This window comes from Podarcis gaigeae (assembly GCF_964106915.1).
Source record: "Podarcis gaigeae genome assembly, chromosome: 13".
In the NCBI taxonomy this organism is placed as follows: Eukaryota; Metazoa; Chordata; class Lepidosauria; order Squamata; family Lacertidae; genus Podarcis; species Podarcis gaigeae.
In genome coordinates, this window is record NC_139689.1 from 5,132,770 (window position 1) to 5,146,853 (window position 14,084).

General features: G+C 49.4%; 1 protein-coding gene across 11 annotated transcripts in view; it reads left to right on the forward strand.

The window, feature by feature from the left end:
- CHD3 (chromodomain helicase DNA binding protein 3) overlaps nucleotides 1–14,084 on the forward strand; it is a 65,018-nt gene that overhangs the window by 47,735 nt on the left and 3,199 nt on the right. For all 11 annotated transcript variants that reach the window (XM_083706489.1, XM_083706486.1, XM_083706492.1 and 8 more), the window contains exons 23-37: nucleotides 414–645; nucleotides 1,089–1,255; nucleotides 1,460–1,637; nucleotides 2,259–2,324; nucleotides 2,962–3,047; nucleotides 3,810–3,943; nucleotides 5,792–5,936; nucleotides 7,973–8,138; nucleotides 8,632–8,750; nucleotides 9,168–9,321; nucleotides 10,491–10,592; nucleotides 11,110–11,250; nucleotides 11,566–11,674; nucleotides 12,902–13,034; nucleotides 13,627–13,822. In XM_083706489.1, the coding sequence (XP_083562615.1) occupies nucleotides 414–645; nucleotides 1,089–1,255; nucleotides 1,460–1,637; nucleotides 2,259–2,324; nucleotides 2,962–3,047; nucleotides 3,810–3,943; nucleotides 5,792–5,936; nucleotides 7,973–8,138; nucleotides 8,632–8,750; nucleotides 9,168–9,321; nucleotides 10,491–10,592; nucleotides 11,110–11,250; nucleotides 11,566–11,674; nucleotides 12,902–13,034; nucleotides 13,627–13,822 (2,128 nt within the window). The remainder of the gene's footprint in view (nucleotides 1–413; nucleotides 646–1,088; nucleotides 1,256–1,459; nucleotides 1,638–2,258; nucleotides 2,325–2,961; nucleotides 3,048–3,809; nucleotides 3,944–5,791; nucleotides 5,937–7,972; nucleotides 8,139–8,631; nucleotides 8,751–9,167; nucleotides 9,322–10,490; nucleotides 10,593–11,109; nucleotides 11,251–11,565; nucleotides 11,675–12,901; nucleotides 13,035–13,626; nucleotides 13,823–14,084) is intronic.

Consider the following 14,084-nt stretch of genomic DNA (forward strand, 5'->3'; position numbering starts at 1 on the left):
CTGCCTTCTCATGGTTTGGGTGCTATTGCAGGCCGCTTCTAGAACCAAAGTCACTAGAGGTCTCTGACATCATTGCAGATCAGCCAATGGCTAGGGACAAGTATACAGATGGGCAGCAGCCTGCTTTATCCTAAAATATCTTCAGATGTAACCATTGCTGCAAAGCAGTCCCGTTCTTCCCCCCTCCCTCCCTCCCTGTTTTTAGCACACATACTTTTGACCATAGCAGCTTACCAGATGTGGAGCATAAGAAGAGCCCAGATCATTTAGCTCAAAAGCCTATCTGGTTCAGCATCTTGGTTCCTATGGTGAGAAACCCAAAGCAGGACTTAAGGGCCATAATCCTCCCCAAGCCATTTCATCATTACCTGACTTTCTTGGGTTGTTTTTCACCCCCCCCCCCCATTTTGCAGGCCTTCAGCAGAGCTCATCGCATTGGCCAGGCCAACAAGGTGATGATCTATCGCTTTGTGACACGGGCCTCTGTGGAGGAGCGTATTACGCAGGTGGCCAAGCGGAAGATGATGCTGACTCACCTGGTTGTCCGCCCAGGCCTGGGCTCCAAGTCGGGCAGCATGTCCAAGCAGGAGCTGGATGACATCCTCAAGTTTGGCACTGAGGAGCTCTTCAAGGACGAAAACGAAGGTGAGAGGATCGCTGCTGTGGGTGATGCATCAAGAGGCAGGCAGTTGTTTGCAGTGTCCAAGGGTTATCCCAAGTAGAATTAATTGCAGTAGTCTAGCTTCATGCATATTAGGAGAGGAATAACAGTTGCACATTGGGAAGCTGAACAAAGGAAGCTATATTCTTTTAATCAGACAGAGCTGCTGAGCAGTGCGCTTGGCCTCTTCTGCCACCTGGGCTGCCAGGTACACCAGCGGATCTTGCTGTGTCGAATGATGCAGGTACCTCTTGCTGCAACCATTGCAGGGTAAAGTGTACTGTGCAGAATCAGGGTTTGGGCTGAAGGTGAAATCCATCGATCATAAATTGCATCAACCTTTGTGGTGAATTTGGCAGCAATCTCCCAGGTCTCAGCCTCAGTCTCCTACCCCTTGCCCCCTTTTCTTCTCCTCGCCTCACTGCAGGAGAGAACAAAGAGGAGGACAGCAGTGTCATCCACTATGACAACGAAGCCATTGCACGGCTGTTGGACCGTAACCAGGATGCCACCGATGATGCAGACGTCCAAAACATGAACGAGTACCTCAGCTCCTTCAAAGTGGCTCAGTACGTGGTTCGGGAGGAGGACAAGGTCAGTCGGACAAGGCAGCTGTGAGATCATGGCTGATGATTCAATAGGCAGCAAGGCTGTGCTCCAGGGCTTACAGATGAGAGCCTGAAGCCATGGAGCAATGGGTGCAGCGTGTGCGGCTCCACCAGGTCGCTTGCAAAGGGTGACTGTTTTTGTGCTAGCGTGCGCATCCCAGTGACTCCGACCTTCTCTTTGCTGCCTCAGATTGAGGAGATTGAGCGGGAGATCATCAAACAAGAGGAGAATGTGGACCCTGACTACTGGGAGAAGCTGTTGCGGCACCATTATGAGCAGCAGCAGGAGGACTTGGCTCGCAACCTAGGAAAAGGGAAGCGTGTGCGCAAACAGGTCAACTACAATGATGCGGCTCAAGAGGACCAAGGTCAGCATTTCGGGGTCCCCTTGCGAGGATAGGAGTGGCCACCTGGCACTCTATGGGCTACTGAACCTATCTCTGAACAAAATGGCCCCAGATTTTAGGGACCCTATCCTGACCTCTCCCCCCCCCCAACATTCTCTTGTAATTTGAAACCTGCAAATGCGGCGGGGGGGGGGGGAGAGTGATTTTATGCATGCTTGGAGTGGCTAGACCTCAGGAAGTATTCCTGATGGAGGTTGGGGGGGGGGGGAACAGAGCTAGAACTGCATCTCCTTTGCGTTGTGTAAGGTTTTACCAGATTCCATCTGCTGAAAGTGCGTGAGGACTGTGGTTTTTTTTGGGCAAGACATGGAGGTAGGACTGCTTCTCCCATCATGCAGTGGAAGGAAATCTAGACTAACATGCCCCCCTGAAAACCAACCTGGTCATATATTTGGTCACTGGTGTCTTAAGCGATTTTCAGCTTCCAAAAAAGGGGGTTGGTGGTTGTGTTCCAGCAACCTCCTCTCCAGCACTTTGCATGGAAGTGATCGTCTGGTGATGTGGGGTTTATGGGAGGGGGCAAGAAGCGCTGAAAAAGCAAGAACCTTGTACTGCTTGCAAACTGGCCTGATGCTGTTTCAGACAATCAGTCCGAGTACTCAGTGGGCTCTGAAGAGGAGGACGAAGACTTTGACGAAAGGCCAGAAGGTGAGGGCTTGTTTTTCCTTCCTCTCCTGCATGTGGTGTGCTCTGAAAGGAGCCTGAAGACTGTGTAATAGTCCAACTCTCGGCCCAGGGGAGGGATCCTCCCTCTTTCCCTGCTCAATCCACAGCTTGTGAGCTCCTGCCAAGCAAAGAGAGGGAACAAATCTATATGGCTGGTTGGGAACAGAGGTTTGCCCTTGTGCAGCATTCCATCTGGGCTGTGAACTGTGTGTACACGCGCGTTTTTGTGTTACTGATTCTTGACCTATGCTGCCTTGTATTGCACCTAACAAACCCTGTGGGACTTGTTCTTTCCTGGTGGCCTGCCTTCCTCTGTGTGATGGGAGGTTGCTTTCTATCATGGCAGCCTGCTGCACATGTCTTTCTGGGATCTCAGCCAGCCAGCCCTCCCTCCCTATTGGCATGCCAGGAGGAGGGCTGCGTTCTCTTCCTGGCTTTCCCGGGCCAAATGAGTGTGTGGCCTTGGGCAGGCCAGCACAAGGGACTTCGGTGGGACCTGCTCCGTGTCCTGTCTGCCAAGCCAGGCGGAGGCTTTCTGGGCACCTGGCCATGCCTCGGCAATACTAGAGCAGTGGAGGGATGTGATTGTAAGCCCCTGTCTCTCGCTCTGTGTGCCAAGGTCGCCGACAGTCCAGACGGCAGCTCCGGAACGAGAAGGACAAGCCTCTCCCCCCGCTTCTGGCACGAGTTGGTGGGAACATTGAGGTGAGAGGACGGCCTTGCAGGATGGCTTTTGATTGGTGGGAGGGGAAACATGGATGGGACAGGTCCACTTCCCCAACAACCATTTGAACTGTGGAGTAGGAGGGAAAGGGGTACTGGACCGGAAAGGGGTACTGGAAAAGGAGCAGTGCTTTGGCTTAAAGGTAAAGGGACCCCTGACCATTAGGTCCAGTCATGACTGACTCTGGGGTTGTGCCACTCATCTCACTTTATTGGCCAAGGGAGCTGGCGTACAGCTTCCGGGTCATGTAGCCAGCATGACAAAGCCACTTCTGGCAAACCAGAGTAGCACATGGAAACGCCGTTTACCTTCCCGCTGGAGCGGTACCTATTTATCTACTTGCACTTTGACATGCTTTAGAACTACTAGGTTGGCAGGAGCAGGGACCGAGCAACGGGAGCTCACCCTGTCATGGGGATTCGAACCACTGACCTGATCGGCAAGCCCTAGGCTCTGTGGTTTAACCCACAGTGCCACCCGTGTCCCTCTGCTTTAGCTTAGGCGTTATTTATTTTTTATTTCATTAAATTTATGCACTGCTTGATTGTAAAAAAAGCAAGCAAACATCAAAGTGGTTTACAAAATCTACGTGTTGTGGTACAGCTTGAGTGGTGGGCAATTTGGCAAAGGTTACGCTCTGTGGGCAAGTGGCTAGTTTCCTAGAAGAGTTAGGGGGACCCTAGCAGTAGCCATATTAGTGACGCTTTGGGGATGACCCTGGCTTTTGTGCCACCTTCCTTCAGGTGCTCGGGTTCAACACCCGCCAGCGAAAGGCCTTCCTGAATGCCGTCATGCGCTGGGGCATGCCTCCACAAGATGCCTTCACCTCCCAGTGGCTGGTCCGGGACTTGCGGGGCAAGACGGAGAAAGAATTTAAGTAGGTGTCTTGTGTGAGATTGGCGTCCTGCGACATTCCACTTCCCAGGGGGAAGAAGGGTTCATCCTGCCTCCTGATTAACAAGTTTTGAGGACCCTCCTGCAAAGCAGCTATAACCCGGGTTGTCTAAACGTCACGGTCCTACTGTACAAGCACAAACACACAGCATCTCAAGATACTTATTTTCATTAAAAGAAAAAAAGCAGACTCTTTCTAGACATTCTGGCCACAAAGATAAGCTTGGCTGCATACCAGCAATGCCTGCTAAAACCTCCAGAGCTCAAGGGAGGCCCATCTTCAGCACTCCCCCTGCTAGTAGGAACAACTGGAACGTCTCATACACAATAAGCAAATGCAAGGAAAGCAGTTTTCAGTCTAATTTGTTCAAGTGCCAGATTTGGCATTTTCAGGTATAGCCTGTACTGACCCTGTACCCTTGGAACAGGGTGGACAGATTAGCCCTAGGACGCTATTTGCCAAGTGATGGTGGTTCTTACGCATCTGACAAACCCTCCAAACCATTTTTGGGTCTGTGTTTCCTGGAGTGCGAGGGGTAGAGATGACCCTCCCCTCCCTCATGCAGACCCAGAGCAGTCGCTCAGCAAAGGGGAGCTGTGGTCGGGTGCATTGGGGAGCCCAAGCTCTGGCATCTACCAAGCTGACCCACAGTTACAGAGCTATGTGCTCACAGAGTGAAGACAAGGGAAGAGAATCTGATGGCAAATGTGTGGGTCTTGGTCATAGGTGGGGTGTTTGGGTTCAGGTCCACGTTCAGTATTTCTATTCCTTTCCGTTTCCTCCTCTCCCTCCTATCTCATGGTTTGGGTGCTATTGCTTCTGGAAACAAAGGCACTAGAGATCTGTGACATCACTGCAATCTAGTCACTGGTTAGGAGCTCGCTTTTGCAGATGGACAGCAGCCTATTTCAAAAGATGGTAAGGTGCCATCCACTGCCACAAAGCAAGCTCCTCCTGCTTCAAACCCAAATAATTCTGTTCACAGCAGCTCACCAAATGCAGAGGATAAGAGGAAACCAGCTCAATCGGATCAAAGGTCCATATAGTCCAGCCTCGCCCCCTCCCCCCAGTTGCCAGCCAATTGCCCCAAGTGGGGGAAGTCTACAAGCAGGACATGAGCGCAGTCACTCTCTCCTACCCAGGATCGCCAGCAATGGGTATTGGAGGCAGGCTACCTCTGATCCAGGAAGAAGCATACAGCTATTGATAACTGCCTTTAAAGTTGTCCAAATTGGCAGCCATTGGCACATTTTGTTTCTATAGGCACTTTGTGAAGGACTCGCCTTCCATTCATGTTCATTGGATAATCCCACTGACTATGGGGGTGAAGCAAAAGCGCTTCTCCATACATTGCATAATTTCATACAAATTTATCACCCCCTACTTGCTTGCTTTCGAAACTAAAAAGCCCCAGATGTTTGTAGAACCATAGAATGGGACCACAAGTGTCATCTATTTCAGATGGCCTTCTAACCTCCATTTTAAAATTTCCAATAAGGAGACTCCAGCACCTTCCCTGGTATTCCAGTCCACTGCCAAACAACTCCTACTATCAGGAAGTTCTTCCTAATATTTAGTCTGAATATCCTTTCTCATTTAAATCCATGGTTTGGGTCCTCCCCTCTGCAGCAGCAGAAAGCAAGTTTGCTCCATCTTCCATTTGACACCACTTCAGATATTTCTTTTATCTGTTGTAACCTTTCTTCATAGGGGAGTTGCTCTGTCCCCTGAGCATCCATGGGGAAATGTATCAGGATCTTAACTTTGGTGCTTCCCCCCCCCCCCTTGCATAAATTCTCATTCAGCCTGTTGGATTTTGTATTTCTTCAGGGCATACGTCTCACTATTCATGAGACACCTCTGCGAGCCTGGGGCTGACGGTTCTGAGACTTTTGCCGATGGGGTGCCCAGGGAAGGTCTCTCGAGGCAGCAGGTCCTGACACGGATAGGTGTCATGTCTCTGGTGAAGAAAAAGGTAGGGAATCTGACCATCAAGGGTAGGAAAGGCAGGTGAGTAAAGGGAAATCAGCCAGTTCCCTTAAGAAAATATTATGCGTGGGCTTCTTTCCTCTAATGGAAAAGGAAGTGTCCTTGAGTATCTTGGTTTTCTTGTTCACCATTAACCAGGTAAATTCCAACTTTCTTTTTGCTTTAAATAACAAGCCAATATTTTAGCCATCCTCTCTCCACAATCCCCATAGCTCTGGTGCAAATAAGCCAGTGCAAATTCATCTCTAGCATAATATAGTTAATATTATGTGCATTGCAACCTTCAGTTTGAAGAACAGGATGCTTAAAAGACAATTCACTATTTTCTCCAAATTCTTTTCTTGAGAAGTCTGTATCTTATAAGAAGCATATGCTATTATTACCTTACCTCAAATATAGACTTCCCATTCAATAGCCTGGGAAGAAGTAGTGCCCTTATTATTTTCAAAGTAGCGTATTTTTCGCTCTATAACACGCACCTGACCATAATACGCACATCGTTTTTAGAGGAGGAAAACAAGGGAAAAAACATTCTGAATGAAACAGTGGATGTATCATTTTTGTGCTTCATGCTGTGGCCACAGACATGTGATCTGATGGTGAATTTGGGGTGACCCAATGCAAAAATCCTGAGAATCCATGTAGATCCATGCTTTGTAACCACATTTTTGCACCATTGCAGCCCCAGGCAACAGTGGGTGTGTGATTTTTAGGGGGCAGGCTGTAGCCATGGACATGCTATGTGCTCTGATGGTGAATTTGGGCTGACTCAATGCAAAGATCCTGAGGATCCATGTGGATCCATGTTTTGTAACCACGTTTTTGCACCATTGCAGCCCCAGGCAACAGTGGGTGCGTGATTTTTGGGGGGCAGGCTGTAGCCATGGACATGCTATGTGATCTGATGGTGAATTTGGGGTGACCCAATTCAAAGATCCTGAGGATCCATGTAGATCCATGCTTTGTAACCACATTTTTGCACCATTGCAGCTCCAGGCAACAGTGGGTGCGTGATTTTGGGGGGGCAGGCTGTAGCCATGGACATGCTATGTGATCTGATGGTGAATTTGGGGTGAACCAATGCAAAGATCCTGAGGATCCATGTGGATCCATGCTTTTTAACCACATTTTAAGTGGGGAGGGAAGGAAAAACACAGAAGGGACAAGGAGCAGGAGAGGGGTGTGCAGAGAAGCAGCTGGCTAAGAATGCAGGAGAGGGGTATAACGGGAGGGAGGAAAGGAAGGCAAAAGTTTTCCCTCACCTACCCACCCAAGCCAGCCAGCCAGCTAGCGCTCGCGCGCTCTCTCTCTCTCTCTCTCTCTCTCTCTCTCTCTCTCTCTCTCCTGCATGTTTTCAGTAGCACCGGAGCACAGAGACGACACTCTGCTTTCCTCTCTGCTTGCCTGGAGGGGCTTTCCCTGCTCTTTGTTCCGTTTGAGCAAACACAGCAAGGAAACAGAGGAGGGTGGGCAGTAAGACCCTGAGGCAGAATGCAGGAAAGCAGCCGCTTCCTCTTTTCAGGTTTCCCTTTTCCGAGACGCGCGATTTGATTTTTGCCTGATTTTTTTTGCCTCCCCTTGCGCCATTTGGCTCCAGGGACCACACATTCGCTCAATAACACGCACAGACATTTCCCCTTCCTTTTTAGGAGAAAAAATCTGCGTGTTATAGAGGGAAAAATACGGTATTCCTGGAATTCAGCATCTCTTTGAATTTTAAAATTCTCATCATACAAAAGTGAGATACTTAAATGCCATGAGATTGAACCACAGTTTTTGTCTGCTTTGAGGCTATTAGCATGATTTTTTTAAAGGGAATGAATGGGAATGCCAGTATTTTGTTGTGGGTTTTTTCTGTTTGGAAACATCTTGACTGCAGAATCTCTTCTATGAGAGCCTGACTGAGTCCATGGGATCCTCCTCCCTTCCTATTTCTACTGTTGGGCTTGTTCTTGCAGCCCTTATCTAACACAGTTAAAATGTGTTTGCTCACAGTGGGCTGCATATCTTTTTATATGGCAGGTGCAAGAGTTTGAACACATTAATGGTCGCTGGAGCATGCCTGAATTGATGCCTGACCCCAGCGCTGACTCCAAAAAGTCATCCCGAGCTTCGTCTCCCACCATCAAAACCTCCACCACCACCCCAGACCCCAGCTGCACCAATACCCCCTGCACCTCCAAGCCAGGTATGCCCCCTGGAGCAATGGGATCTCTTGGTGGGGGGTGGGAGGAACTCCAAATCACTTCCAACCAAGAGGCCAGAGACCCTCCTAATGGGTTCAGAATCTGGCCAATAGGTGAAGGTATTTTCCTTCATGTTGCTAGTCTCTTAGGATTTCTATCCTGCCATATCTCTGAGCATTGGGGCTGGCTACATTTATTCATTCCAAATAGATATCATTCTCAAAAGAGCTTAGAATTTTGTCCCTGGGTCTAAGACGAAGTCGCTTTACATTGATACCGGTGTAAATGAAACCAGATTCAGTTTAAGAAGGTGGCTGTATTAATGCTAGCATACATTAGATAAAAACTTGGTTTGTTAAAATGATCAGCGTCATGTGGATTTGAATGGCTGCAGCTAGCTTTGGATTGGTCCTAAGGTGTACAGGATTATAGCGCAAATGTGTTTTTGAAGAAGGAGAGGATGACTGACTGTTACCTTGCTGTCCATCCCACCAGCTACCCCGGCTCCCAGTGACAAAGGAGATGGGGCAACCCTGGCAGAAAAGGAGGACCCAGAAGCCAAAGATGAGAAGCCGGAGAAAGAAGCCAAGGGTGGCGAGAAAATGGAGGTTGAGGTTTGTGTTTGTGCAAGGGAGGGGTTCTTTCAGGTGGTCCTCCAAGCAATAGAGCTGCCTGGTTTGGTGCACCTTGTGGGGGGGAGATATTTTGGGAATGTTTTCAAAAGCAGTGCTCCTGGGGAAATTACCAGGATTGTTGGCACTGAAGGCAACAGCCAAACATTCTGTGGATGTGCCCTGTTCTCTTCTTCCCACTAGTTTTGATATTAAAGGCTTCTGGCTTTTACAAACAACAGCATGAGGATTCCACTGTTAAGCAGTAGCTCCACCTGCAAACAGTGAAACTTCAACCACACAATCCCCTTTAGTAGCGCTACATCATCTCTAATTCACTTCCCTGCTGTGTGGAGTTCCTAGCAATGTATCACTAGCTCAAAGGGTGGTGGAAAATGGTTGTTATTTTGCATTTCTCAGCCTTCAGCCCCCGAGCAGCCCACTTCTGCCACCTTCTCAGGGGAAAAAGCGGAAATGGAGTCGTCCAAGAAGCCCGACCAGGAGGGATTGGTAGCACTCGGGGAGAAGGAGACAGAAGCCGAGCCCGCAGTCAAGGAAGAGAAAGAGAAATTGGGTAAAGATTTATAAGGATGGGGATGGAGGGGGAATGCTTCTAGATGTGAGCACTGAAGACTGTCCTTCTTTGGGAATGTGGGGGAAATGCATTTGAGTAATAAAAGAAGGTGCAAATGTGCCTCAAGGATCTTCACCTGCTCTTTATTGTCAAGGAATGTGGACCTGAGAAGGGCTTGTCATCAGTGGGAACTCCAACCAAACTTCCACCTTGCTTGTATTTTTTCTGGATGGTGTGTGGTGCTATTTAGTGGAGGTAGTGCCCATGGTTCTTTGGGACACCCCCCCTACACATGTCATGATAAGCAACCAATGTTCCGTTTTCAAAGAGGGCAAGAAGCTTTGGCTGTTCCTTTTGGGGGGAAATGGTAACAGATTATAGTGAAGATCCTACACAGCACTGTACGACATCAGATACTCCAAGTGACACCCTCATACAGTGGTGCCCCGCATGACGAACGCCTCGCAAGACGAAAAACCCGCTAGACGAAAGGGTTTTCCGTTTTGGAGGCGCTTCGCAAAACGAATTTCCCTATGGGCTTGCTTCGCGAGAAGAAAGCCCATAGGGAAATCTCCGGGGACCTCTTTTAAATGCTAGCGGTGGGGAGCAAAGCCTTCCCCCCCCCTCCGGCCTTCAGAAGAGGTCCAGGAAGGCCGGTGGGGGCCGAAAGGCTTTGCTCCCCACCGCCAGCATTTTAAAAGCAGTCCGGGATAGCAGGGAAGCGCTTCCCGCTATCCCGGATGGCTTTTGAAGGCAGGCGGGGGGGAGCAAAGACTTTTGCCCCCCGCCCGCCTTCAGAAGAGATCCTGGACCTCTTCTGAAGGCGGGCGGGGGGCAAAAGTCCTTGCTCCCCCCCGCCTGCCTTCAAAAGCCGTCCGGAGGCTTTTAAATCGCTCTGCGTTTCTCCGCTCTCCCGGGAAGGCAGGCGGGGGGGAAGCAAAGACTTTCGCCCCCCGCCGGCCTTCAGAAGAGGTCGGGGGACAGACTATCCCCGGACCTGGTCTGAAGGCGGTTTCCATAGGAACGCATTAATTGATTTTTAATGCATTCCTATGGGAAACCGTGCTTCGCAAGACGAAAAACTCGCAAGACGAAAAGACTTGCGGAACGAATTAATTTTGTCTTGCGAGGCACCACTGTACCTCACATTTTCCCTGCACTTTCCAAAGTTCCAGATGCTGATTCCGAAAAACTCGTGGCAGATGAGAAACCCACAGAGAGCGACGAGAGTAAGGAAAAGGCTGAGGGAGAGGCACAGGAAGTGAAAAAAGGTAACATGGGCTTTATGAGGCAGAAGTGTAGAGGGATGAACCCATATGTGGTCGCAGGGCTTGAACTAAAGCCCTTTGCAACCTAGAGCTGAATCTGTGTCACCATCCAGGGGTTAGGCAAGTTGGGGGAAATGTGCAGTTTAGGACTCTCACTGGGAAGGGGTCATGTGATACTTTCCAGTTTTTAATTCCCCCTCCCCACATTTTGCCTTGCCCTGGTTTCTTCGAATGGCCCGAAGGCAGGATTTGAAGGTCCTGTTTGGGAAAGGACAAAGGCCACCAGTCTCTGATCCCCCTTCCCACTCCAGAAATTGGCTGACATGCGCAGGGTGACTCCACATGGCCTTGAGGGAGGGAGGCAGGCCTTAGATTTGAGGGTGTGGCTTATGTAGAATTTTGCCAACCCCCTCCAGCGGGGAAGCCTGTGGGGAGGGGCACAGAAACTACAGGAGGGGATGGAGAATTTAGGGCTTGGTGGCCTCTTTCACCTTCCTGTCCTCACCTTCCCTCTTACAAGAAGAGGCAAAAGCCGAGAGGGAGCCTGGAAAAGAGCCCAAAGCTAGCAGCATCAAAGATGAAAACCGGAACAATGGCAAGAAGGAGGAGAAGACCGAGAAGCCCCGATTCATGTTCAACATAGCCGACGGTGGCTTCACGGGTATGTTGTGGCTTCGGGTGCAGACCCACAATGTGGAGATAAGCCTGTGCTGGGATAGAGAGTGATCTGGCAAGTGTGTGTGTGTGTGTAGAGAGCGACCCCCTCCTTTGTTTGGGCCAACTAGGGAAAGAAGCTCTCTCCCTTAAGTGGATAATGTATGAACTAGGTCACTTAGTGTGGAAGTAACTTGTACTGTTTGAAACGTTGGGTGCCAGCTGGGTCACCTTGTGAAGAGAAGCAATGCCCTTAATTTTGCCAGAAGTTCATCGAGAGTAGCACTGACTGTGGATATCTCTTCCCCTCCTCTCTCTTCAGAACTCCACACCCTTTGGCAGAATGAGGAGCGAGCCGCCATCTCCTCCAGTAAGCTTAACGAGATCTGGCACCGCCGACATGACTACTGGCTTCTGGCGGGCATTGTCCTGTATCCTTTGACCCAGGAAAGCAGTATGTGTGTGTGCTGATTCATGGCAAGTAAGGAGAGCCAAGCTCACCTCCTGGAAACCCCTACTTGAGCTCTTCCTCAGCGAAAGGTGCAGCCCTTGGCGAGAGATGTGACAGTACAGAGAGGCGAGTAACAAAAATATAGGATTGGTGCCTAACCTGGGAGTGGGCTTGATTATGGCACTCTCCCTCCAATATTGGCCACTGGCTGATTCAAAGGGAGATTTGGCACCTTCTGAACAGCTGTCTAGAGCAGGGAAAAGACCCAGCGACTGTTCTCGGTGCTAGGAATGTCCGCTGCTGGCGTTCTGTATAGCAAACATGACTTCAGTGTTTCCCCTCTTGAATGCTGCTGACAGTGGAGAAGAGCCCCCCCAAAAAATGCTTTTTTCTAGGCATGGTGCCTCAAAATATGTGTCTTGGGGTGCCACACAAGATCAATACCCTGAAAAAAATGCTTTTTTGGAGGGGCAGTGATCTTGCACGGTGCCCCAAAACACATGTTTTTCAGTGCCATGCCCCGCCCCTAGAAAAAATATTCAGCCCCAACTCATGCAAAATCGTTCTCTTGCAAGAGAAGATATCCCATTTCTTTCCAGGGCAGTTGATGGTTACAATGTACAGCCTTGCAGTTCTTTCCTAAAATTTAATCAATCAAACAGCCAGAGTTCCATAATGCAACAGGTAATGCGTTGCAGAATGAACGTTAAAAACAGGGAAGGCAGGCACTAGGACCCGGCATCTTCTCCTTCCAGCCTTGAAATGTTCCATAGGCAGTCATCTGCCCAAAAGGTTTTCTCCTAATCATGCCCTGTGATCCCAAGCATCTTTGCCCAGCAGGGCTCAACGGGACTTCTTCCCCAGGTGCCTTTTAATATTTCATACCAAGTCTGCCACCTCCTCCATTCCTTTATTTCTGAGGAAAACAAAGGTTCAAATGCTTTTTCTTGCTGTTTTATCCTTTTTTATGTTTATGGAGCTGTGTGAGTTGACAGGGAACAGCAGATCCAGACTTTCTCTCATAACCTCAGGGCTGGGAAATGCATTTTATGGCCTCTTTGTTCAGGGTAGATAACCATGCAGAACCATAAGCTGTAGACTGCGACTTCATGCCAGGCAGTTCCTTGTTCCCCTGCCTTGCTGGGAAGTGGCAGTGGGTTCCCTGTGGCCTATGAAGATTCCTTAATGCCCCCGCACCTCTCTACAGTCACGGCTACGCTCGCTGGCAGGATATCCAGAATGACAACCAGTTCGCCATCATCAATGAGCCCTTTAAGACCGAAGCCAACAAGGGAAACTTTTTGGAGATGAAGAACAAGTTCCTTGCCAGAAGATTCAAGGTGTGGATGAATTGATGGGACCAGACAGTAGAATCAAGGGCTTGGGGACAGTTGGCAGTCAAATGACTACTTCAGGCAAAGCAGTCTATGTAATTCAAAAGCTTGCTTTTAGCATTTTGAAGCTAAAGCTGAAGCTATGTTAACGTTGGCAGTGTAACCAGAGGTTGCCGATCTGAGGACGACGATGTCAGCGGCTTCTGAAATAAACCAGGCGTATATCCAGACAATTATATATTTCCACAATCGCAAATGTATTTTGGGGTGCAAAATAATCTCGGCTTTTATAAACAGGTTTCTAGTCCTTATGGTTATGGAAATAAGTTTGAATCTAATGCCTGGGGAGAACCTGAAAGTGGGGTAGTGGAAGTGTAAGCCTTTCAGGGGTACTTTAGTATTCTGCATAGTTTAATTTCCCTCTTTGTGGCTTAGAAGAGCCAGAATTAACTGGATTTGTTTAAACTAATCAGTACTGAAGAATCTGCAAATTACTGCCCAGTCCTGGTTTTGGTTACCTTGAGAGGAAAGCCATGTTGGGCCAAATGGCAGTTTTTCAAAGCACCTCATTTTCCATCTCTCCATTTCCTTCCATCAGCTTCTGGAGCAAGCCCTGGTGATTGAAGAGCAGCTGCGGAGAGCCGCCTACCTGAACATGACTCAGGACCCCAGCCATCCGGCCATGGCCCTCAACACCCGCTTTGCCGAGGTGGAGTGTTTGGCCGAGAGCCACCAGCACTTGTCCAAGGAATCTCTGGCTGGCAACAAGCCTGCCAACGCCGTCCTGCACAAGGGTAAGAGGCGGGCGGGTAGGAGGGCCCGCAGAGGACAGTCCATGTGAACCCCCTACACCCCGCCCCCCGCGCCTCTGTGCAACGTCCTCCTTCTGTACCACATTCTGAATCCATTAAAGTGCGGTTGTGATCAGAAAAGCCGCTGTGTACAGTTGTCTCCTTGATCCTGCTCTGTGTATCTCTGGTGTATCTGCTTTGGTCTATCCATGGAGTATCCACAAATATCTTCTGAGTATCTGCCAACAATCCTTTGTGTGCTTGC